General features: G+C 45.9%; 1 protein-coding gene across 3 annotated transcripts in view; it reads left to right on the plus strand.

The window, feature by feature from the left end:
- col18a1a (collagen type XVIII alpha 1 chain a) overlaps window positions 1-25845 on the plus strand; it is a 61537-nt gene that overhangs the window by 31157 nt on the left and 4535 nt on the right. The window contains exons 3-34 of one of the 3 annotated variants that reach the window (XM_076160557.1): window positions 9074-9615; window positions 11796-11879; window positions 12494-12565; window positions 15855-15933; window positions 16442-16504; window positions 17419-17549; window positions 17885-17911; window positions 18057-18263; window positions 18368-18394; window positions 18510-18572; window positions 18690-18767; window positions 18857-18907; window positions 18995-19117; window positions 19208-19270; window positions 19367-19411; window positions 19864-20001; window positions 20089-20160; window positions 20311-20337; window positions 20928-21026; window positions 22492-22527; window positions 22671-22751; window positions 23106-23138; window positions 23232-23267; window positions 23582-23641; window positions 23795-23872; window positions 24037-24072; window positions 24198-24251; window positions 24378-24449; window positions 24798-24872; window positions 24972-25002; window positions 25513-25557; window positions 25663-25697. In XM_076160557.1, coding sequence (XP_076016672.1) covers window positions 9074-9615; window positions 11796-11879; window positions 12494-12565; window positions 15855-15933; window positions 16442-16504; window positions 17419-17549; window positions 17885-17911; window positions 18057-18263; window positions 18368-18394; window positions 18510-18572; window positions 18690-18767; window positions 18857-18907; window positions 18995-19117; window positions 19208-19270; window positions 19367-19411; window positions 19864-20001; window positions 20089-20160; window positions 20311-20337; window positions 20928-21026; window positions 22492-22527; window positions 22671-22751; window positions 23106-23138; window positions 23232-23267; window positions 23582-23641; window positions 23795-23872; window positions 24037-24072; window positions 24198-24251; window positions 24378-24449; window positions 24798-24872; window positions 24972-25002; window positions 25513-25557; window positions 25663-25697 — 2663 coding nt within the window. The remainder of the gene's footprint in view (window positions 1-9073; window positions 9616-11795; window positions 11880-12493; window positions 12566-15854; window positions 15934-16441; window positions 16505-17418; window positions 17550-17884; window positions 17912-18056; window positions 18264-18367; window positions 18395-18509; window positions 18573-18689; window positions 18768-18856; window positions 18908-18994; window positions 19118-19207; window positions 19271-19366; window positions 19412-19863; window positions 20002-20088; window positions 20161-20310; window positions 20338-20927; window positions 21027-22491; window positions 22528-22670; window positions 22752-23105; window positions 23139-23231; window positions 23268-23581; window positions 23642-23794; window positions 23873-24036; window positions 24073-24197; window positions 24252-24377; window positions 24450-24797; window positions 24873-24971; window positions 25003-25512; window positions 25558-25662; window positions 25698-25845) is intronic. The other 2 variants (XM_076160558.1, XM_076160559.1) reach the window with 2 other exon arrangements.

Below are 25845 nucleotides of genomic sequence, written 5' to 3' on the forward strand. Positions count from 1 at the left end.
AAAGCATCCGTGTTTTAAAGTGAAAGGCAAAGCTGCAGTATTTCTAAGGTATCAGTCAGCAGGAGAGGCTGCTTTTCACTGCTGTGACAAAAGGAGGGGGAGGAGCCATGAGGAAGAAATATGGCCAGGGCAGCCGATGCCGACCACACCTCCTCCTCTCTCCTCCTACACCCGTTTGAATGGGACACTCCTCTTCACTTTTCCTCCTCAGCCTGGTGGAGTGTGTGCCAGCACTTGAGCGGAGCTGGAGGAAAGTGTATGTGTGTGTGTACGTGTGTGTGTGTGTGTGTGAGTGAGAGTCACAGTGTGGATATGTCATAGCCCACTCTGCCTGATCTGAGAGGATATTTAAGATGAAGACCCAGTTTGGAATTTTGTTTTTGTTGGTAAGCTGTTCTGATGCTTGGTTCTGGAACACTTGGAGTGAAACAACGACTTCGCCCCCAACGGTGGACCATGAGGGGTCTGGAAGTCCAGAAGGTAGTGGGGAGCGGTCCTCAGGGTCAGAGACCACTGATGCTGTGAATGTGGTCCAAAAGATTGGGCAGACTTGGGATCAGTCAACGGAGCTGACCACCTTAAGGCCCACACCAGAGCTGACCGCTGTAAGGCCGACGCCACAATTGGAGAATGAGCCAACATCAGAAAAGGACACAGCAGGTCAACAGGGTAATGGCACATTCTCACTAGAGGGTATGGGTTCTAGAGGATCTGATAGTTTGAGCTTGGGATCTGGATTTCAAACAGATGGGTCATTCAAAAGTAACGCTACGATCATTTCCAACAAAACAGAGGCGGGGCGTGACTCAGGTAATTCTGTAGAGGGTCGATCAAAGCAAATTCTTAATGGTTCTCTTGAAAATGGCATCAGTGTAGAAGTAAGTGAACAGGTTAACAGCAGCTCTAGTTGGAATGCCAGTGAATTTAATTCTGCAACATACATCAACAAATCTGAGATGACAAAAGAAAACCAAACAGCGAGAAATATTGAATTACCAGAAGATGAATCACCACCTAGTCAGGTCCTTACCATGAGCCAAATACCTGTTATTACCCCAAAAATGTTCCATGGCCAACCTCAATCCGCTTTTGAGATACCACTTCCCCCAGATACCAATTCCTTAAAGCCCACACCCAGGCAACCTCCAACACCCGGTCTAGCATTTCCAACTAGCCAGCCACTGTCAACCAACCAAACTGTAAGTGTAACAGATGGAGAACGTCACCAAGCAACACTGACTAATCATACAGTTGCAGGTAGCCAGGCTCCAGGTGAGAACCACACAGAGGTAGCGATATCAGCAATGGTCCTAGAATCTCCACGCTGTTTGTCGCTAGATACTGCTCTCCCTTTTTGCTCCTCCATGGTCGGTGGAAGCTTTGTCGTACCCAATTACCTCAACCAGAGCAGCGTGGAGGAGGTCCGGGTGCTCTTGAGCAAGTGGGGATGGCTGCTGCGGTCTCATTGCCACCTTAGCTTGGAGTGGTTTTTCAGCCTTCTCTTATTGCCAAAGTGCGACTCTCCGGGCCAGCTGCCAGCAGTGCCACCTTGCCGGGGTTTCTGCGAGATCTTGCGTGACAGTTGCTGGACGCTCCTGGATGAGGGACATCTCCCCGTGGAGTGCCACACTCTCCCCAACGAGGAGGATGATGGGTATCAGTGCTTGTCAGTTAGTGACCATGAAGGTAATCGCTGGTTAGAAATGAATCCTAGTTCTGGGATTCATTCATGACCAGTTTTAAAAATCTCCACTCTCCCGTGTGTCTCGCTTCACACCCAATACCTTTGTTGTTTATCCCAGTCAGCACAGTGTTGGTGATTTTAACAGCAACATCCTGTTTCCCCTGCACAGTAAACGGATTTGGAAGAACGCATGCTCGGGTTTGGAGGTCCTGTTCTTGAGGGGAATTACTGGCTGCAGACTAACAAGCATGGTGCCAGCATTCCTTAAAGCATTTAACCTGTTGCATGGATGTGTTCCCCCCCCAATTCCTTACATTGCTTGGGACCTACTACTAGGAGGTCATTGTAACGCACACACACACAGACACACACATCCTCTCACATACACACACACTTGATTTCATGCTCCATTGTCAGGCCAACTGCATTCTTGCTCAAACAGACATTGCTCAAACATCTCATACACTCCAGCCTGCAGATCTTTTGCAGCAGGTCATGTTCCTACCTACATTTGTACCAAACACATTTCTTGCATCTCAGATTGAATAAAATGTGAACTGGGGATATGTTTCCATCTGCTCTTTTAAGCAAATGGGAGTTCTTGAATGCAGGTGTGATATATGGTTTGATTTCCCATGTATCTCCTCTGCCATGGCATGCACTATTTGTAGTACTGGGAACATTTAAGCAAGGTTTCGTGTTTCTGTTGGCCTCACTTCATCTCTGTTTACACAAGATGAAAACCCAGACGTTGTAAAATATTTGTGCATGAAATGGATAATTTGGCATGCAGAATCGCACGTCTACTTTGACAGCGAGTGGCTGATGGGCAGGTTAGACGTGCAGTCGTCTTGTCAGAATGAATAGATGAGGTGGTCATGGTGTACTGAGTGCATGAGGAGCAGTCGTGTTTGCATTAACCGGTTTTCAGTGAGGCATCAATCTGCATTTCCGTGCTTGTTGAAAGTATTTGTGAATTGAGCGTCTGCACTAAAGGGACGGATTGTAATTAATTCTTGATTTGAGATGGTGGCCTTGTTTTGAACTGCATGTTCCAGTTTATTACAGTTAAGTGACTGTGGAACTCCACAATCTCATTTACTTGTGATTTCTGTTTGACTGATGCTTTTAGTTGCTTGTGTTTTTGGTTTGAAACAGATCCTTTGAGTTGCTGTGTGAGAGCCGCTGGGCTCCATACTGTAAATTCCAGCATGGCATATATAAAATAAAGATGAATTGTTGGACTAAAAGAGAAAATGCACTGTAGCTGCCACTTAAAGTGAAAGATAACCTGAGAGAGAACACATCCTATAAAGCAGTGCTCCTTAAATCAAAAAGGTAAACATCCACCAGAAGTGTAAATCTCAATGTATTTGTATAATCCTAAAGAATTTGTTGGACCTGTCTGGGTTTGAGGATCATCCCCAGGATGTCTGTAAATGTCCTTGGAGACTAAACAAAATGAGAATAACTGGGATGTTTGCTGATCTTATAGGAAGTCAGTCTCTATAGCAGAAGTCTCATCCCTGTCCCCGGGTCTCTGCCCTGTCCCCCCGCCCCCCCCTCCCACTCCCAGGTCATATCACAGAATGTCTTTTTACAGCGTTGCTATCTTCCTGACAGCTTGCTCCACTGACAGACTCGAGTGGACAACATGTCTCTGGTTTCAGGATTAAGTGACAGACCTGGAGCCCAAATAGCTTCACATTTGCAAGCGGTTAAACTGCGATTTGTTAGCTTGTTTGATTCTTTAGATTTTCTGCCTTTGGTTTCTGTAGCAAATGTCACACATCTCCCACATTCTTTGATGCAGGTGTAAGTGATGTGATTCTCAAACGGCTCCATGAGACTTTGACATTAAATATAAACCGCAGGCAAATCACTCTCTCTCTCTGATCCTGTTTCCATCTTTGTACCCTGAAGCAGAATGTATAGACAGGGCAATGGCTGGTTCACCACCAAGACCTCTCATTTGGGTATTGCCTGTTAGCGTGGCCTCAAGGTATGGTGTGTGTGCATCACTGTGAATCATTGTGGGATAGAAAGTCATGCACCACAGCCAAACCATCTGCGATCGCTCATTCAAACCAACTCTGTTAAAGATCTACAGATGTATGCTGGTCTATAGATTGATGGTTGGAAGAGGAAATAGACCCTCAGAACCATGAAAATGACTAAATGATGGCCGCAGTATTTTCAGGTTCTATCTGACATTTTGTTTGAAAAATGAGATGAAGGTTTGCTTTATGTTCTGGGGGGATTTTAAAAAAATTCAAAAGATGTAAGACTTCAGCCAGATGTAGTCAGAACCTTATAATCCAGAGGTCAGACATAGATTTGAAATTGAAATGTCTCTTTAGCATTTTGTCTTCCAATCCAACCGGCTTCCAAACCGAGTGCCTTCATGTCTCACTGCAGCAGTTTGGGCTAAAACTTGTAAATAGTCGAGTCCCTAACAGGTCGGTGGGCTTTGACTTTCAGCAGAAAGAGGTCAAGCATGAATAGCCAAGGTAATGTGTCACAAAGCTCTGTAAATGTGCACCCAAAGGCCACAATGCTTTATTTCCCTGTTTATTAGCCCAGTAACCTTATCTGAGGCTATTTTCTACTCCCTCTGCCCCTCACCAGTCCTTTGACCTCTCAGATTCACTGATCAGAACCCCTACTATGCAGTGTCTGGGAAACTTCAGACACTTGAGGCTTGATGGTCTCACACACTCTTACTTTCCCTTAGCACTGGCTTGACACCGTCACTCTCCTGTATACGATCCAGAAGAACCTTTAGATTGTATATGTATATATTCCTTTCATTAAATCTATTTATCTATCCATCTCCTTTGTCACACTCGCGTGGCTGTCTTGTGGGAGGATTTTGTCTTGTGGGAACGCGCGTCTCGGTATGCCCGTGTAAACTCGTATGAAATCTGTCAGATGCTCCCCTTTGTAAGAGCAGAGGCACCCCTGTGGCACACCAGAGGATTGTCAGCGCACAATAGCCCTTTTAATTATGTATTTCCATGGTTACCGGCCTCTTCTCCTGAAAGATGAGCGGTCATTGATATCAGGGTCCAGAGGTCAACTGCAATTTATTTCAGTTAGCTTGTCCCTCTGTGGTCGTCCAAAAAACAAAAAAGACATTTTCCTGCCGATATACGCAGATATTGGTCTGATTATATCTTTCGTCAAGGTTTAAAAGGACTTATCTCCTTTATTGGAGCAGAATCAACTCTTTTTAAATCTGCTGAGTGATGTGCCATGCTGGAGACCGATCACGTGTCTCAGAAGGGCCGAAAGCTGGCACCATCTGTCCTGTTTACCTCTTGCCAAGGGATCATTTTGAGTTTGCTCTCAGTAGGGTTCCAATTATGGGCACAGCGAAGTCTGACTTCTTTGCTGCCAAAAACGCATTCCCCCATTGGTTTGTGTTGCACTCACTCAAACAAAACAAGAACCGGTGAGGCACTGTTGCAGAAACACAGAAGCACTGAGGTGTTTCAAGATGGATCCTGGCCAGATCGTAGCACTCAAGAGCTCCAAACCCAGTTAGAGGCATTTCCATTGTGCATTTATAAGTCCTAAACGTAACATTTTCTCCCCATGTAAGTCATTTATTTAGATTCACAGATTGCTCCTCGTCTCAGATGTTTGTTGCTTGCAGGTTGCTGAACGGTATTCCGTCTCCCTTTTTGTGCTCTTCAAAGTTACAGCTCAGTCTTCAGGGTGAACCAACCAAAACTCTTCCTGGACTGTGATGTGGTTTTCAGTTCTTCGAAACGGCGGGGCCAGTTCTTCCCAAAGAGTTAGATAAGATTTACACAAACAGTGTACTATGCACCTCTTGACCGAGTGAAGCCAGACGCATAAGGTTCAAACAAACCTTCAACAGGCAACAAAGCAACCTCACAGCCAGTTCAGCGTGTGTCCGCATTGAATTTATGTCAGTTTCAGTTCAGCTGCAGGCGAGTTACATCCTATCGCTGCAGATGAGTGCAGATTGTAGACGTTTTTACAATCTCAAGTTAGTCATTTCCTCGTCTGCTGAAGTGAACTCTGACCCTCAGAATGGGGGATCGTGGCCCTTGTTCACCGCCTCAGGGTTTTTTTAAATGGTGACATTGCACAGTCAGTGGAATGACAAACTTTTCTGTGGCTGTCCAGATGTTCACATGTTTTCCCATGTAGAGTCCTCCTGTGTGTGTGTGTGTGTCTATGTGTGTGTTGGGGAGGGGTTGCTATAAACTAATCCCCTCGCTGACACTTTCCCCCCACTTATCTTCACAAAGAGACCTCCCCGGTGGGTGAATCTCGGAGGATAATCGTAAAACATGCTCTCTTACTGTATATAGAGATTTATCAACAGGGGTGCACGGTGGTGGAATGCGAGTGTTAGGACACGGAGGGGAGCTGTGTTTGCATTCCTGGTCAGTAAGCGGTCATTTTGACATGACAAACTCGCCCCATAAACCCAACACCGCTCCATTTATCACCGGCTCTTTTCTACACCCGACCGGCCTTGGAAGCCGCCGCAGGGTTGACAAAGGCTACTTGGAGAAACCTGAATTGAGATTGCACTTAAAATGCTAATGGTCAAACCTTTGTACGCCTCAACTATTTTTGATCAGTGGGAATGAGTGACTGGGTGACCCCTCGCTGACAATGCTGATAATCAACTGGCAGCAGCAAAAGCATTCCTCTGGCAGGTCAGAGCCTTTCAGCAGCTTTGGAAGTCAATGAAACCGTTCAAGCTTTCCTCTTTTTAAGTGATTTATTTTTAAGTTAAGCACAAAAGCAAGGAAGTACGAATACAGCTTGAAAAATTCAACTACCACCTGATTTATTTTCCATGATCCGGTCTTTGGGTGCAAGCTGAGCACACAGGCACAATGCACATCTGGTTGGTATGGATGGGATGAGTAATAAGTACGATGCTGCAGTAATGAGGGTTTGGAAAGCTCGCGACATGCACACACCCACACACACACACACACACATAAAACACAATGACTTCTGTATTAGGAAGGTGGGATTGACGCTGTTGTGAAGGGGAAAGTGTTGCAAAATCCCATGCTGGAATCATGAGATAAGAAGGAGGTGATGATGTTATTTACGGTTCTTGAATTGCAGTTTGTACAAATAGGTCTTGTACAAGTAAAGTCATCCAAAGCAGAATATGACCTCATGTTCCTCAAGAAGCAGTTGACATTCTTGCTCAAATAAGGACAAACTCAACTTTATTAATATCTCATGTTGTTGCACCAGTGGCATGTGATTTAGAAATTATAATTTTTTCAACTCTTTGTGTTTGGAATCATGAGGGAGGGAGGGAGGGAGGGAGGGAGGGAGACGGGGGAAGGGTTTGCTTGTTCAGACTTGCGGTCTAGTTCAGACTTGGGAAGAGACCCGGGAGGTTTGTCAGTCTGAATTTATCTGAGTAAACATCTGGTCAACCTGCTGCAAATGACAATTTATTTAGAACTGTCAGGGACTGTGAACGTTAACTACTCTGAAGCCAAAGAACACAGCTTAACATTTGATCAGTTAGAAACTCTCTGTTTGAAGCTTGGCTCTTGTTTATCTTGGGTTAGATTTCACATTTTGATATCGTAGGTTGAGTATAACCGTTTCTTTGTGTTACATTTGATTCAAGAAACTCTCTCCCAATGTTCCCTGGGCCTCAACTTTCCATTAATTTCCAATCCAGTCAACAAGCGTCCAATATACATCCAATATATGTACTTTTTTTAGTGTGTCTTCTTGTGGTGTGTGTGTGTGTAATTCAGAACATCTTGGTTAGTTACGGCTCATTTAGTGATGACTCCTCTTGATGTCTCCCAGTTGGCACAGTTGGGTCGGCGTAATTAATAGTGGAAACTATTTTTATTGCTTCCCCGCTGCTGCTTGAATTGCAAAGAAAGCATCCGAAGTTCCCAGGCTGCGTACAAAATATTGAGACTGTCGTTTATGATCCGACAGCAGGTAATGGGATCGTTGGTTCAGCTGAACACCTCGTGTGTTTTAGTTCTCAACAAAGCCAGCTGCTTGACCCCACAGATCTCCAGCACTCAGGGCAGTGGGGAGGCTTTGAACCCTGCAACGGCTCTGCACATTAGTCATCAGGTGGTAACCCAAGGCGTTTCATCAAAGGCCAAGACAGTGTGTAAAGAACTCTCCCAAAACAGTGATTTTGGTCATTTCTTTTCCTTTTATCGTGAGAAGGCCCAATTATTAGTGTTGAAAAATGGAGAAATGTTTAGTTTTGATGTTCAACATGTCCGACTCTGAGTCTGACTCAGTAGACCTCACTGCCCTGAGTGTTCTTTGTACTGCCAAAAATGCCTCCAATGATTGTGCCCTGACCTCCGTACAGTCTCCCGGGGTGATGGAGGGATGAGCTAAGCCATCCAGAGGCCCAGCTGTTGGTGCTTGTGTGTCCTGGAGCCTTGGCATTTAGCAGATGACACAGGCGTCACAGTGTTTTGCTTTTCTTTCAAGTTTCCGTGGGAATGTGGCGCGCACGTATCCGTGTCCTTATCTCCTCTCTACTCCACTGTGGCTTTTGAAAAGATGATTCAGTTATTTGAATTGTTATTGAAACTTCAGGTACTACTTTAGGAAATTTAAAGAAAAGTCAGTGACCAACATTCAGTTTTTGTCTCTTCTGGCACATTTGCTTTAGCGTGTGTGTGTGTGTGTGTGTGTGTGCATGTGTGTGCTCTTAAATCATGAAGAACAGATGGTTTCTTGGTATATTATTGCTCCGAGCTGCATCAATAAATAAATCACAACTTGGCTCATCTTCATCAAACTTGAGAACCGGAACAGTGAACTTCACACAAACGTATTGCCAAAGCCTCCATCAGTGAGCGTTAACCTTGTAGTTCTCCGTCTCCACACTCTGAACCGATCGCCGTTGTTTCAGTTTGGGACCTGTAAGGAGCAGGTTTGGGGGGTCTAGAGATTTAGCTGTGTCTGCTAAAGTGATCTGTTTTTGTCTCAGGAGCCTGTCTTTTGCCTTTTTTGGGGATGTCAATTTTTCTGGTAGGTTTAACAACCCAAGAGAGAAAATGGCTTGATTTCAAGAATGCTGGCCATTTGTGCCAAGGCCCTTGTGATAACTTTCCCTGTGTTCACTGACAACAAAGGCAGTGACTGATCAATGCCGGTATTGGTTTCTTTACAAGTACTGTGTCCTCTTCTTCCCTCCATACTATTGTAGCAACACTGTTGTTCTTGCATCCATCAGACACAGAATCCATTCAGAATGTTGCCCACCCTCAGACTAATAGACCCTGGTCTAACACCACACCCTGCCATGCTGCCCTCCCTTTGAACCAACATGACCTATATGTCAACCTCACTTGAACTCACTTCCTGTCTCTGCCTTCCTAGATGTCAATGGAGTCACCCTGCTGCAGCTGATCGGTGATCCTCCTCCAAATGAAATCGTCAGGGTCACGGCGCCAGACAACACGGCCGCTTATGTCTTCGGCCCGGACACTAACACAGGGCAACTGGCCCGTGCCCACCTGCCCAACCCGTTCTATAGAGACTTCGCCCTCATCTTCAACCTGCAGCCCACCACAGACAGGGGCGGCGTCATCTTCTCTGTGACCGATTCCTTGCAGGAGATCATGTATGTGGCTGTGAAGCTGTCAGCCGTGCAAGGTGGCAACCAGTACGTCATCCTGTACTACACAGAGCCCGACTCGGAGCAGTCCTATGAGGCAGCCAAGTTCCTCGTGCCCTCTTTGAAGGACACATGGACTCGTTTCTCCATCGCTGTCAAGGACGACAAGGTGACCTTCTACCTCAACTGTGACACTGAGCCTCAGGTGATGCGGATGGAAAGGTCCCCAGATGAGATGGAGCTGGAGGCCGGCGCAGGGATCTTCGTTGGGCAAGCTGGAGGAGCAGATCCTGAGAAGTTTATGGTGTGTATCATGACTTGATATTTGGGGATTCATGATTGAAATCAGGGGAAGAAATGAGGGTATGTTTATTTTGAAAGCGCTTAGAATCAGTCAAGTAGTTCTAGAGCCAACATTGACTTTGATGAGACAAGATTCCTGCTGTGTCAACCTCAAAAAATGTTTTGCTTTTTCATATTCAAGCACGCGAAACGAGATCCATCTCACCTGAATAACTCACACATGATTTCATTGCTCAAATTGGCTCACGTCTGAACCGCAGCAGAAACATCTACAGCACCTTTCTGCCGTCTCCGCAGCGGTCTGCAGTTAATTGGAAGGACTCACAGTTGGAGATGTAATTAACTCCTCTTGCTTTGCTGCTGTAAATCCTGGGAGTTGACCCCGACAACTGTTGACCTCAGCTGTAAAACAGTTGGAGGTCACCCTTGGGTGCATGCACAAAGACAACACATAACCCAGAGTTAAAGGAAACCTTGTTTCCACCAACACAGAGCCTCATGTTGGAGCTTTCAGGGCATATGAATCAAAAGTGTTTCATATAATCTTTGCCATGGTCCTGTAACAAATTTGTGGAAATGATGGCTGGGTCCTCTAGGCAGCACCTCGTTTCCATGGATACTGATACTGATTCCAGAACTGGACATTTTAAGTCAGAAGTCAGTATCTGTAAAAGACAACAAAAGACCTAGAAAACCTGTAGTCAGTCACTTTAGACATGTTTAGTAGTACAGTAGACGGTAGTTCTGCGTTTGTTGGCAGTAATATTCGACTCCCTTTACTGCTTGAGTGACTGACATGAGCAAGAGACGATTTGCCAAACTCCAGACACTGCTGATTGTTTTACATTCTGCTAATTCACTCAGAATCTGAGAGGGATAAAAACCTGTTTGTGCCCTTTGACGATTACAGTCCTCGTCTCAGATGTGACTTAATTACTCTGCTGGTTTTTAAAGATGAGATTAGTGCACAGCAGGGGTCCTTTTCAGGCACTGAGCTCTTTCAGTCATACAGACGACGGCGGAGTAATGAGACGTTTACTATCTTTATAGGCTGCCATGGAAGCTCAATCAGTTTTAATTATACGGCCAATCAATGCTGATATCGCCCGTAAACACACACACAAGCTCATTACTTTGGGAATTTGGGAATCGTGCTGTTTGTACGTATTTAATCTTTAATGACTGTCAAAACTTTAATGTATTCCTGTGGATGGACACTTGAGCCGCTGTGTCTTGATAATGATTATGATAATGTCACAAAAATGCACACTTGAAGTGGTGTTTATACCACTCAATACGCCTCCTTAAGACCTTTAACTGATAGCATTTTGATGTTTGTCAGTTCTGTAAGTTCTGCTCTTGAAGCTTTGCAGAGTTTGCTCAGCTGGGACTCTCATCCTTCCTTTCCTCTCTCAGCTTTGTCCTAAGTGCCGTCTGAGGCTATTTAACCATTGTTCTTCTCTCAGGACGCAGATGGCTCGGAGTCCATGTGCAACTTGTTGCGATGTCTCGTGAATCTTAATCCTCCTCATCTAATCAAGCTTCTACTGCATCTAAATATTTACAATATGTATTTATAGAAGAGACATTCCAGTCTGGGATAGGATTTATTGAAGGGATTTTCTTTTTTTATCCCGCACGATAGTTTAGTCTTTGTTGTGAATTGGGGCTAAGATTTATCGTGAGAACGTGGGGTTTTTAGATTACCACAATAACACAATGTACGAGTTAGCCTGTGTACGTCAGTAAACACCAGAGCGGAGGGAAGGTGGAAGCTTCTATGGCTGTTTGTCCTCCTCTGCTGTTTGTCCTCCTCCTGTGGTGTCAACGTCACAAACACATGAGCAGAGCAACCACCTCTTCATACCAAACTAATGACCCTTCAACTGACAGATTGCATTCATATCTGTGAGTATCAGATTCGACGCGGCAGAGGCCAAAAGGAGGAGACATCAATAGTCCCTCTGATTTATTAAAAAGATGGAAACTCCCCTCAGAATGATTATCAAACCTCACCAGCGAGTTCAGAGATAGGCATCCATACTTCTGTGTTTTTCAACTCAATCAGTTTGTGTGTATGTGAGAACACACACTGCTCTGTTATGATACCCAACACCAGCAAACATCAAATGGCGTGTCCTCATTTTGCAGCTGCTTGGCTCTGTGTTTGTGTAATGACAGGGCGAGATCGGAGAGCTGCGGGTGGTGGGAAACCCTCGTGCTGCGGAGAGGCACTGTGAGGACGACGAGGACGACTCAGACATGGTGAGTGACTGCCTTGATGAAGATCCAGTCAAAGGTTTGTGGAAGTAAGCCACCACGTGTGATCACATTGCTGTAATCTGATTGCAGGGGAATGGAAATGTGTTTGTGTCAGATGGTTTAGATTAGGAACAGAAATGACATTTAGAAATACAGACAAGACGAGAAAGGAGTTAGTCTTTGCTGGGTTTGGGGTGTTTGGTCTGGGCCTCCGTGATGCTGGGGCCCCCTGCTGATCTGTGTGTGTGTGTGTGTGTGTGTGTGTGTGTGTGAGTGGCCTGTTAACCACCCAACCATGACCACCCACACACAAACACAGGTGCCTCAGTGCAGCCGGCAGCCAAACTCTTATTTACCATCAGACTGCACTCAGCTGTTTGTCTCACTCATGAGCCCGACCACAAATCTGGAGGTGTGATGAAGTGTTTTACGCTTTACTTCTTCGTCATCGGATCTTTAGATGCTGTTTGGATTAAAAGGGGAAATCTCATCCTGAGAGGGAAGGAAAGGCAGAGAACTGATAAACTCTCACACAGATGTTTCACCATGTGAAAGCCACAATCCACATCACACACACATCTAACAAGATTATATCATTTGTGTTTTTGTCTCCTCAGGCCTCAGGGGAAGGAAGTGGAGACGTGGAGAGACGACCCCTGAAACCAGCTCAGGAGAAAAACACCTGGACGGTACGAAACAAACAAAGTCACAGTTACAGATGTTCAGCTTCCTTTAGTTGGTCATGATAATATCTAATACAGATGGTTGATCATCAGCAGTCGAGCTTCATGGAAACTGAATCTTGTGTCTACTTGGATGCTCAGGTTACTCAGTAATGAACAGCTCGCCCCCTCTGGTGAGATTACAAACTGCAGATGTTGGAAAATTCAGCTGCTTCTGTCCGACATGTTCGACTCAAACATGAGGACAGAGACGCTTTAAGAGTCAGACTAGAAATGAGCTCAGAGTAAAGATTGTGATCGATGTTTCAACGTCCAAATAGAAAATGTGAGAAATGCAACAGTGTAAACCACAAACACGGTGTGAAAAACAATGTTTCACGTTACACAATCCTGCTCCTGTCATGGCTGCGTTTGTTGTCTGGAGAATATTTATCATTACACACACACACACACACACACACACACACACACACACATATATACACACACCTCATTCAGCGAACATGCAAATATGCAGCCAGTCATTGTTTTTAGATAAACACATCCCTCAAACGTCAGATTATTCAGATGATGTGGGGAATTACCTGCTGTCAAATGATGATGACGATGATGATGATGATGATGATGTGTTTGTGTGCTCTGGACTCACTGTAAACTTGGATGAAGGCCTAAACCAACAGATGTGCTCGCAGGCTGACAGACAAGTCACGCATTCTCCTCAGCACACACACACACACACACACACACACACACACACACACACATGCTTATGCGATCTTTCCCGCTCTCTTTCTGCACATTCTGATCTTTCCCTCTCTTTCTCTCTCTGCGTCTGTTAATCCTATCGTCTCTCTCCGTCTCTTCCTCCGTCTCTCCCTCCACTTTGCGTCTCTTCGTCCTCCTCATTCTCTCCTCTGCATCGTGTCTCTGTCACGCTCGCACAATCGCACCCTGATCCGTGCCCACTCACTCCTTCATAGCCATGAAAAGCAGTAAAACCTAACGCAACATGTACCATCACTCCACACACACACACACACACTCACACACACACTCACAATTACAGTGGAGAAACCAGATGTCAATTGGACTGGATTTGATCCCCCCCCTCTGCCTTGGGGCTTGGCTTTGTTATTCTGACTGGTTTCTCAATCTGCTGTGAGCAGGAATTGAAGAGGCGGTGGAAAGAGAGTGAGGAGGCAGAAGAGGGCGAGTTCATGTCACGGCTCCAATCGGAAGTTTTTCCTCCTCGCCGTCCTAATTACTGCGTTACTCACTTTCATGCCTCTTTTACGAGGGGGCTTTCCCCAAACGTCCAGCAGGCGTTCATCACGTCGTATGTAACGCAGGATAGAGGACGACAGCTGGCAGCCGATGAGCTCGCTCACCTATTATTTACCCTTCTGATGGATACACGCCGACGCTGATCCCTGCAGCCCAGGCAAGTCTGGGCAGAGGCGGGTTGTGTAGCGAGTAGACTTTCCATTTTGTCACGCCGGAATTCGCAGTGATAGATGGTAGAGCCAGTCAGTCAGTCAGCCAGTCAGTCAGTCTGAACAGTGGCGTCACTGCTGGAGTCGAGTCCCTCAGCAGCCGGCGGCCCCAGCAGGAGGAAGTGATTCTCATGCACGAGTCTTCCTCTGACTTGATGAGAAGCACGTGATCCTTCCACGCTCCAACAAAATGAGCTCCAGTTCTTATTTTATAAAGGTCTTGCAGTGTATTAGCCAATATCACGAAGGTCAGAGGTCACACAAGCAAATCTGTTTGGTGGTTTGTTTACAGAAGGCTCGTGCTTTGAATGATGATGTCGTCATAACATGTGGCAGAAAGATAAAGAAATCCTATTTGCCTCTCCGAACAGTGTGCAGGCCATGTTAACCTGCAGGTAACCATAGCAACTAATAGGAGAGTTGCCGACTGTAATAAGCTTCTTAATGAACCGTGAAGCTTCAGACTGACTGCTTCTGTCACCAGGTCAGTCAGTAAGTGATGCTTATAATCAAATGAGCCGAGGTGTTAAAGTTTAAAAATACACAACCCTAATGAAGCGGAGCAGTGAATGTAAAGACGGCGTGTTTCTTCTCTACCAGAGTCAGAGACGTCAGGGATCCATCTTTGTTCCTACCTGTCCCCCTCTGTGAGGTTTTGACTGCTGTGTGCTGAGGAAGCTGCATACCTGATCTCACACTCACGGGGTTGTGTGGTTCAAATCCATCAACGCTTAAAGATGAGCGCCTCCCACTTATCAGTCCCCAGCTATGATGAAGAGGTGAAAGAGTTGCAGGAGCGGGAGAGGGGGGGGGGTACATACATCATACACCATCTCAGAGCAGCCAGGAGTCGGCTCACTCTGGATTCTTGGCATAGTCGGTACCAAGCAACACAGTGGGGGAAGAGTTTCACAGAGAGGAAACGGGTTAATCATCAACACACCGCCCCTCCTCCTCCTCCTCCTCCTCCTCCTCCTCCTCATTCTCCATCCCACTCCTCTCAAATTCCACAGGTGACAATTTGAGGTGTGTCCCCCCGGTGAAGAATGAGCTAAAGAGCTGTCCCCCCCCCCTGCTTATACAGAGAGCAGAGGAGTGACCCCCTTTCATCCACCCCCCCTCCTCCTCCCCTCCTCTCCTCCTCTCCCCCCCTCCTCCTCTCCTCCTCTCTCCCCCCCCCCCCTCCCCACCACCTTCAGTTGCCTTGGTTGCATTTTTTCTGCTGACAGTAAAAGAATCATAGGCAAGACAGGGAACAATCCATCTTTCCTTTGGACACACACACACACACACACACACACACACACACACACACACACACACTTTTTTCATTCATGACCTGCTGAGGCTCAGGTTGACAGCTGTTGCTTAACTTTGCTCCCTTCCTCCTCGTTTTGAGCCGGATTCTTCATGATCAGGTTCTGGATATTTATTATTAGTTTGCACTTTCCTGATGTCAGAGCTCTCTATCTGCAGCTTTGCTCTTGATGGATGTGCTTGCTGAGGCTTTTGTGTGTTCAGGCGCCAAACAGGAGATCATGACAATGATTACAATTCTAATTCCAAACCAAAAACAATAACATGCCAAATAAGAACACAAACACACAAAGTGCTGAGCCTGCAAACTGTATGAAGTTTAGCACATTTGCAGGGTTGCGTAACGATAATAAAGTGAAGGAAACATGAGCCTTTGTTGCTTGTTTGGGATTTGTGTTTTCCAGCATTTTGCCTCTCTATGTGAGTCACTTTGTGATGAAAGCTTCCTGTAAAGTTGCCCCTCATCTTTCCCCCCCTTTCTGCAGACGCCTCCTCAACCCTCTCGGCCCATTCAGCAGCCGCCTCTCTCCAGGACAGGAGAGGTGATGATTAAGAAAGAGATCGGTGAGTTTATCTGGATACACAGACAACCCTTAGTAATGTTTGTAACACATGTTTCATCTCCTGTGTGACAATTTTGCCTCTCAAACATGGAAGCAGATCCACATGCTGACGTATAAGACCTCAACCTGATATATGAGGCTTATGTGCTTTATGTTGAAATGTCAGAGCTTGTAAAGAGAGTTTCCTAGACACGTAGCGCCATCTAGTGTCCACAAGGAGTACTGCATCTTCTGCATTAGGGGTTTGGATTTGTAGTTCAGCTGAGATTTACAGTATTTTTTACATTTCGATTCAAAGTATTTCTCTTTTTAATTAAGTTTAGTTTCCATTTTATGCTTCACATGTTTCAAATTGTGGTTTGTAGCTGCAGATATTGTTGTCATGTTCGAGTTAGAGTGAGATGAGCCCAGTCTATTATAATATCTAACAGAGAAATGACATCAGCCTAATTTATTATGCGGCTGAATGACTCCATTTAATTCTGTCTTTAATTCTGCACTGTGTTCAGCAAGTGACTCCCATCAGGTTTCAGTTTTTGTGGAGTCCAGGCCCCCGCCCCCCGGGCCAGCAGGTGGGTCCAGGGCAGCCAACAGGTCCAGAGACCAGGGAGGGTCTTCATCACGGGTGTCAGAACGGTTCCATGAAGGTCAGAGGTGCTGCAGGTTTCCAGTCCAAACCAAACCAAACCCCTGGCTGATTCCCTCCAGCTCTCTGATCCAGGCCCTATTTTTTTTAAGGGGGTTGGACAGAAAACCTGCAGCTGCTCGCTCCTCCATGGGACATTAGTTTGACACGTGTGATGAAGATCAGCTGTGCTTTGTGGTCTCTCTTCTTCCTGCTCACCTGCCTCACATGCACTGAGCACATTTACAAGCCTGCATGCGTCTGCTGTAAGCTTTGGAATCCTTTTGGGATGTTGACCATTTTTGCACATCAGGCAGAAAGAGGAAAACTCAGACCTCCATACCCAAAACAGAACAAACTCACTGAAGCTGGGAGTTCAACTGAGGACAGGAGAGCTGTTCCTCCAATGCTTCCCTTACCTTTCATTAGATCTTGGTTCTCTCTTGGTTTACAGGACATAAGAGTTCATATTCTGAAGAAGTTTACATTCCAGGTGTTTGACTCCTAAACTGCTGGGTTGCTTTCATGCAGGCTCTGCTTAAAGTGCAGCATCCAGGGTGAAGAGATGAAGGTCAAGTGTGTGTGTGTGTGTGTGTGTGTGTGTGTGTGTGTGTGTGTGTGTGTGTGTGTGTGTGTGTCTTCAGTTATTATTTGACCACAAAACCTTCACATGGCTTCCACGTTTCAGCTTTGCACTCTGGGACGCAAAAACCCCTCCAAACAAAAGTCCTCCTCTCTCCTCTGGGAGCAGGAAATGACCTGCATTTTGTTTGGGATGTGGGATTCGGTCGTTAATCATTCCTGAATGTCTTTTCACCAGGGTAACAATAACTCTGTCCTTGTTTCTTTGTTTGTCTCCAGGACCAACGGGCGCTAAAGGAGAAAAGGGTGAACGAGGGGACATGGGAGAGAAAGGAGACAGAGGTCCTATCGGGTCCAAGGGAGACCGGGGCACCGACTCCAGCTCGCGGGGTGGAGCCCGAGGAGAGAAGGTGAGGAGGGTTTGTTGTATGTATGAGCGTGTGAGACGTGTGTGTGTGTGTGTGTGTGGTGCAGGTGGAGCTGATGAAGCCTGAATGGTTTCTACCCAGTTTGTCCTTTGGGAACAAGCAGGAGTTTGAACTTCACGAACTCATCCAGCTGCTCAAACAAAACAACACCAACATGTTATGAACCACTAGAGGGCGCTGCAGTATTGGGAACTATATATATTTATTTATTAAATGCCTACTTCAGTGTCCTCAAAGTCACATTAGGAGTGAAAAAAGGTAAACCTGTGTGTGTTTCTCTTCTAAACTGACTTGACTCTATTTCATTCTGTTTTCAGGGCGAGCCAGGTGAAAAAGGGTCAAAGGTGAGAGTTGATCCTCTTCTCTGAGCTTCAAATTACAGCTGAACTCTTTGATTTGAGCCTTAAAGGCAGAGTGAAACATAGATCCAGTGGTATGGAGTGTAAATGTCCTCCTTCCTCATCCTCTCTGTTGGTTGTTTCTCCACAGGGCAACGCAGGGTTTGGGTACCCAGGAAAGAAGGGAGAGCCTGGTCCCTCTGGGCCCTCCGGTCCTGCTGGCCCTCCAGGTGCTGCACCTGAGTATTCGGTGGGCAGCGATGGCGCGTTGGTCCAGAGCGTCTCCGGACCACGAGGACCAGCTGGACCGCAGGGTTCTGCAGGCCCCCAGGGACCAGCAGGAACTGATGGAGAGCCGGTTCGTAGACATGAGTAGAATAATGAAAGATATGCAATGTTAACTACCATGACTCTTCATAAGATAGTTTTTCTTACTCTTTCTTCTCGTCTCCTTCTGTCCAGGGAGATCCTGGTGAAGATGGAAAGATGGTGAGCTTCCTCTCAGCACCACACAAACCAACTCAAGCTCAACTAACAGCTGTGTGTTTGTAGGTAGCAGCCTTATGCCTCTTTTGCCCCTAACAATGTGATCTCTGCCACTCAGGGCCCAGCTGGACCTCCTGGCTTCCCAGGAATCCCAGGAGACTCTGGACTCAAAGGAGATAAGGTTAAACTCACATTTCACTGATGGAATGACAACATTTCTCTAAAGATATGTGATTTAATGCATCAAAGATCAATAATGTGAGCATAGAAATGTCAATCAAGTGTGTGTTGTACACAGGGAGACCATGGAGAGGGCCAGCCTGGCCCCAGGGGACCCCCAGGCCTTCCTGGACCCCCAGGACCAGCACTCAGATCTGTGAGTCAACCTGAGCTTCCATTGCATGATAACAAACGTATGTCAGCTTAAAGTGTACATACCAATGATTCTATATCTTAATATTTCAGACCTTTGTGGACATGGAGGGTTCAGGGTTCTCCGACCTGGAATCTATGCGGGTGAGAGCAGGAAGTGAACTGAATTCAGCTTCAAACCAGGGAGAACATGACCGTTTGCTGACAGGACTGTTTTTGTCTTTGATGTAGGGACTGCCTGGACCACCGGGTCCTCCAGGTCTTCCTGGTCTTCCTGGACCCTCTACAGGAGGCTCAGCTGTGAGCTCTGGGGCGTTTGGACCACCAGGAAAGGACGGAGCAGCTGGTCAACCTGTAAGTGTCCATGTGTTCGTCTCTGAACAGCCAACCTGCAAACTAGAAACTTGTTCATCTTTACTTAACTGAACCTAATCTGATCTGTAGGGTTTGACTGGTTTGCCGGGTACTGATGGCGTCCAAGGAGCTCCAGGACCCCAGGGAGAAAAGGTGAGAAAAACATCTGTAGAACTCAAATCACAAACCTCATGATCATCAATGAGACTTTCCTGTGTGTTTGTGTTAACGTCGTCTCTTCTTCCTCAGGGTGATTCAGGAGTGCTAGGCCTGCCCGGAGCCGTGGGACAGAAGGTTTGTATTTCCACCATAACATGACAGAAAAGAACAACAATGACAAATCTCCTCATTTTGAAACAAAGTGTGTGATGTCTGTTTGCTTTAAGACACTAGAGCTTCATGTTTAAGGCTTCAGACACACACACACACACACACACACACACACACACTACTCCCACTTGATTTCTGAAGCGTTTCCCTTTCATTTCTCCAGTCAAGCTCCTTCTTTTCTTTTCTCAACAATCTGCTGCCTCACTCTTCATCTTCCTCCTCTTCTTCTCAGCCTTACTATCTGCAGGTAACTCAGGTCACGCAAAAAGGACGAGAGGCTCCTAAAGAAACAGAAATACACTAAACTGGATCTTAATCTGTGTGCTGGCTTTGGTTTGATGATCTCTCTGTACATGTGTGTGGATTATGTGCCGATCCATTAGAATCTAAACTCTGAAGTTGATCTCACCTCACAGGGAGCTGCAGGAGAATCGGGTCTTCCAGGCCGCACAGGAGAGACCGGACTGGCAGGTCTGCCTGGACCCATGGGACCAGTTGGGCGACCCGGGCCTCCTGGACCCCCTGGACCAGGTTTCCGTGGTTCCGTTGGATTTGTAAGTGTTCAATCAGCTTAAATAGATCAAGCAGACTGAAACGCTGCAAAACCTTTCTGAAATCAAATCTCTGTCTGTGTTGTGAAGGATGACATGGAGGGCTCGGGGGGAGTCTTCTCCAACGGACTTCCTGGTGTCAGAGGACCTGAAGGAAGACAGGTTAGTGCTGCTTCACGTTATAAACCCCAGAGGAAGTCACAGCTGTATCTTCATCATGACAGACTCATCATCACGCAGGAGGAAGTCAGGGCTCAGTAACAGAAGTGCATCATGGGAACTTGCTTTATTCATTGTGTTTTGTTCTTTCAGGGTCCCTCTGGTGTTCCTGGACTTCCTGTAAGTAAATGAGGAACATTCTGAGTAATCTGTCATGTTTCTGTGTATCGACTCTAAGCATTTTGTCACTTGGCGTATTTCCTTTTGTAAACCCAGTTAATCAATGAGTCAAGTCTGCTCTGCACACCACAGAATCCTATTAAGTCAATCCAAAATACACACAGCATAAACACACTGAAGGATGGATTATGGAAATAAGACCGATCAGGCTGTACTTCCACCTGTCCCCGCACATCCCACATATGGATTATCTGCTGGCGGACCAGGAGCGCCTCAGCATTTTGACGAGTCGTTACCGCGCTGCCATACAGTTGTAATTACCGAGAGGCTCCACAGCAGCGCGCCATGGATTAAACGTCTCGTTCCACAGCAATTTAAAGAAACTCGTCAATGTAGGGGAGAGAATTTCATCTCCCGCCTGCACATGTCAGCTCGGCGTCGCTCATTCCGGGGGATTTGAGTCGACAAAGTCCCGCTTGTTAACTCGCTGATGTGACATTGTTGACATTTAGTTGAACAATTATGTCATCACAAGAGCTGAAATTGCTCACTTCTTCACTTATGTAATTCCAATGCGTTGACCTCTGCAGGGTAAATCTGGGTTGCCTGGTATTCCGGGTCAGAAGGGAGGTGAAGGTCCTCAAGGAAGAGACGGACAGCCAGGATTGGACGGATTCCCTGGACCTCCGGTAAAATCCTTCTTCTTCTACTTTGGTCGCTCTGTCAGACTGAATTATGAGTGGAACTCCTCAGCTGGTTGAGTTGTTGTAGTGTGTGAGAGGCTTTGGTTTATGTGTGTGTGTGAAGGCTCATCTAAGTCAGCGGGGAAAGGTAGCGGTATTTATTCCCCGCCTGGCAGACCCGTCCATCACAGGGACAGATACTCCCACTGTCAGATGCTGACGTAGGTGAGCCTGCACGTCTCCCACGGCGCAGCGTGTGAACAGCAGACGAGACAGCGGCGTCTCAACCCTCCTCCCACACTGATTCAGCCTCTCAGATGGACGGGAAAATGTCCTAAAGCTGCTTTTCCAGCTCTGTGATTGCTGTTAAAGCTCACAGACAGACAGGCAAATCATAGAAACATCAGGCTCATTATGTTATGTTCATTTGTTGTTACTTTTCATTCCATCAGCTCTACCATCAGGTCAATCAATGTCCACTAAGTTTGGTTGCAGTTTGTGCAGAGTGAGCCACGCCCACTCAACTTTAGCAGCCAATCGTAGCAAAACAGTGAGGAATAAGTGAGGATTGTTTCAGATGATCTACAGGGAAAGGTTTGTGACAATCCACTCAGAATTCTAGGAGGAAATGTGCAAAAAAGGCCAAATAGGCAGATGTGGATATTATAAAAACCATCAGGCTGATTGGTAAAAACATTTAATCAATTCTTCCCTGGATCCTGTCCAACCTGTCCAACAAGTTTCATTGAGCTCCATCAGAACCTTCTGAGAGCTGCAGCTGCAAACATCATCTCCTCTAGAGAACAAATCATTCTAATTGTATTATGACTGAGCAGATTGAACACGTGACATGATTGATAGTTGTCAGCGGTTGACATGTTAACGTGCTGCCTGTGATCCTCGTGAGCAGCAGGCGGCACGTGGAGCCGCTACCTCGCTCGCTCGCTCTGGATGAAAAACGACACGCGCTCTTATTTGCTAATAAGAGAAAACAGCCGAGTGTGCAGCTTGAAGTCACGCACACACACACACACACACACGTGCACACACACACACACACTCGGCATGGAGCAGCCAGCAGCAGAGAAGAATACAGGGCGCTCACAAACCACTGCATCAACAGAAATGAAATGAATTTTGTACAAAAGAAAAAAACATAATTGAGGAAGAAACGTCTCCCTGAGAGGCTGCAGGTCCTAACAGGGGAATAAAGTTTGCCGGTAGACGGATTATTATTTCTTTCTTTATTAATGATGAATTTTAAAGGTTAGTCTACATAAAAATGTTTTTACATTCTTTAATCCATCAGACTGCAGAAGATGAGAGAAGCCATAAGTTTGCAGTGTGTTCACCCTCTTCTTCAGTTCTGAATTAAAGGCTGAAAGTGAGACGGTGTAGGTTTGAATGCTCACTGGGAAGAAGAGTTGAATTCTTTTGGTGTTTAACGTCACTCTTTGGTGTCATTTCACAGGGACAAAGGGGAGGTGCAGGTGACAAAGGAGAGCAGGTGGGTCAACACTGATTATCTGCTTATGAGCCAAAGTTACACTGAAAAACAAATCAGATGAAATTCTTTATATCGCTACAAGTACTATTAGTATTTTAGTTCAACGGTGTGTGATTGAAGTATTCATTTCCTTGTGGTTTTAGGGTCAACAAGGCCGAGATGGAACCGGACTCCCGGGACCTCCAGGCCCACCGGGACCACCGGGACAAATTATCTCTGGCAATGTAAGTCACACACACAACACACACATAAGACACTGCTCTCAGGTTCTCTGCAGCTCTGTTTGCATCGACTTACCCATCATGCACCGTTCATATTTTGAGCTCCTGGCGGGACGAACACGCAGCCTCTGCTCTCTGCCTGTGATTCACATGTTATTCTAAACCAATTACAAAATACGTGCACTTTTCACTCGATGCCATGGTGAGTTGTTAATGACTTTCACTGTTAATTTCCACCGTGAACAAGCTGAGATCTCATAGACACACACACACAATCTAATCAGCTGTTTCTCTGTTTCCACTGGGAGCATGAATGAATGAATGAATGAATGAATTCTTCCTCTGATTTTCTTGCAGCATGATGGATTCGTTGGAAGCGCGGGCCCTCAGGTATGATCGGTGTTTGTTTACGTTGTGATGCTGCTGCTATAATCCCACACTGCTTGGTCTTAACTTCATTAATGATTGCGTTCTGTGTGGCAGGGAGGACCTGGTTTACCGGGTCAGGCTGGTTTCCCTGTAAGTCTGCTTGCACATCTAACACCTTTACCCTTCTTACAACCTTGTGAATGATATGAATCCTTATTTTACAAGTCTGTCAAGCTCTAATTTGTGCTTTAATTACTGAAGCAATCTCACTCCACATCAAATTGCATCTGTTTGCTTATAAAGCCGCTTCCTGTGCAATGGTTTCCTCTCTGTGCGTAACAAAGGCCAGGAACAGGATGATTGATCACGCTGGCTTGGCTTTATCTACAAGGGCAAAGACGACTAAAATAACTTATTCACACCTGAAGTCCGTTGTCTCATATTCATTTTTAACTTCCTGCCAGGGGCCGATTGGGCCTAAAGGTGACCGAGGAGATTCAGGTCCCACAGGCTATGGAGTGAAGGTAAAGGCCGCAGTTTACATATTGATTTACCTTAAGGTGGATTTGTTCCATCATTAATTTAATCACTCATTAAGACACACACACTTATTGCTGTCAGCCTTTTACAATGTGAGTGTAGTTACTGCTGCGTGTTAAAGCTCATTCTCTGCTCAGGGTGCCAAGGGAGAGCCAGGTCTGATCATCGGACCTGATGGGGATCCTCTGTATCAAGGAGGACTGAGCGGTCCAAAGGTAAGAGTTACACACACACACACACACACACACACACACACACACACACACACACACACACCTCCCTCCAGAGCGTATTGCTATTCTGTTGCCATGGTGGATGTAGTGTGTGTTCTGTAGTGTGTGTTCTATAGTGTGTCATCTCTGTTCCTTCCTGATTGCAGGGAGACAGAGGACCTGCTGGACCCGTCGGACCCACTGTGAGTGTTTTGAGTGGTTACATGCTAAAGTATTTTATGATGGAAATATTAGGTCATAGCACAGCATCCAGAACAAATGTACCAAGATGAACCAGCGTGCTCACTTCATGTCCTGGTGTGTGTAGGGCCAGTATGGAGCTCCTGGATACAAGGGGGAGATCGGAATGCCTGGAAGACCTGTAAGCACTTTGTTTCCTCAAATACTCTATCTTGAATACTGTAATGATTAATTTCAAGCAGAAATATGTTGTAGGTTTTATAACCCCATTCAGAACTGTATGAACAAGTGACTTGTGTCCCTTCAGGGTCGCCCCGGGGTTAATGGATACAAGGGGGAGAAAGGAGACCCTGGAAGCGGTACTGGCTTTGGATATCCAGTAAGTGCTGCATGATCCAGATCCAGATCCAGATCCAGGGGTGTTTCCTGGAAGCTTTTTAGTGACATTTTAACGTTGCAAGATTTTTCCACATTTTAACCTCCAGTATATATTCAGATGTGAGTCGGAGCAATTTGCCTCCGAACTGCAATTTCTTCTTCTCCTAGTAAACATGACTGTGCTGTTGTTGTTGTTGCTATTGCAGATCAAAGCTGCCATTTGTACTTTCAGAGCGGATCTGAATTGTTTGAAACCCTTCATCTCTTTAACAATAACAACATTGAGTCTTGAATCTATGCTGCCACAGATCAAACAGTGACAAAGGGACAACCATTTTCTTTTCACCAGGCAACCCCCGGCCTACCTGGGCCTCCTGGACCGCCTGGACCCCCCGGGCCAGCGAGTCCCTCAGATCGATTCAACGTGAGTACACAGAATCCTCGATCCCGCCTCTTTAATAAGCCCCTCCCCCCCCCCCCCGATCATCACACTCTTAACATTTTGTCATTCTTGTTTTCTCAGCGCTATGACGACACATCAAGGAATTACCCAGGTATGACATTCCAACACACACACACACACACACACACACACACACACACACACACACCAAAGCCAAAAAAGTGTTGGCAACAGCTGCATTTCTCTCAGCCACTTACCTACTTACAAACACATCTGATTGGTTGAATGCTGATGGGTGAGGTTTGGTCTTTTATGGAGGAACTGGACTCACCGCTTAAATAGAACTCCTCAGAGATATCAAGAGAGAGAGAGAGAGATCAAAATGGAAAAGTTAAAGTAAGGGAGAATTAGAGGGATTAAAGTGTCTGGGGAGATGAACTGAGTTCAGCGGTAATTTCAGTTTGATCCATCAGCTTCAGTGTGAGAGGGGCGGACCATCGCATCGCCCAGAGATTAGGCTGTCAAACCTAACTAGAGCTGATGAATGTATTCATAAAACGGAGGGGACGTCACTGTCAAAACTGTCTGCTCACTGCTTTGCTGTGCAGTCAGTTACTAATATGATACTGTGTTTATGGAAAATATCTGTACTCTGTTGTAGCAGCTAAAGGGGAGAAAGGTGAACGTGGACATCAAGGAGTGCCAGGTAAATCAGACAGTTTCAGTTCATTTTGCAGTAAAGCACAATCATCATCTTTAATTTGACCCTCATCAACAACATTCATTCTAAAACCCCTTTTGTTCTTTGCAGGAACGGCCTCTAATATCGATTTCTACGCATTCAAGGTAAAGTTACAACTCTGATTCTGACATTTGACAGATCTGCCAAAGGACTTCATGTTTAAATGCCAAATAATCCACAGACCTCCATTGTTAACTGAAGTTCTGAGCATAAAGCTGTCAAACATGTCATTGTTTCAAGAGCCTCAGACAT

The sequence above is a fragment of the Genypterus blacodes genome, unplaced genomic scaffold, assembly GCF_046128005.1.
Source record: "Genypterus blacodes isolate CSIRO-AG114 ecotype Tasmania unplaced genomic scaffold, CSIRO-AGI_Gbla_v1 ptg000106l_1, whole genome shotgun sequence".
Lineage (NCBI taxonomy): Eukaryota > Metazoa > Chordata > Actinopteri > Ophidiiformes > Ophidiidae > Genypterus > Genypterus blacodes.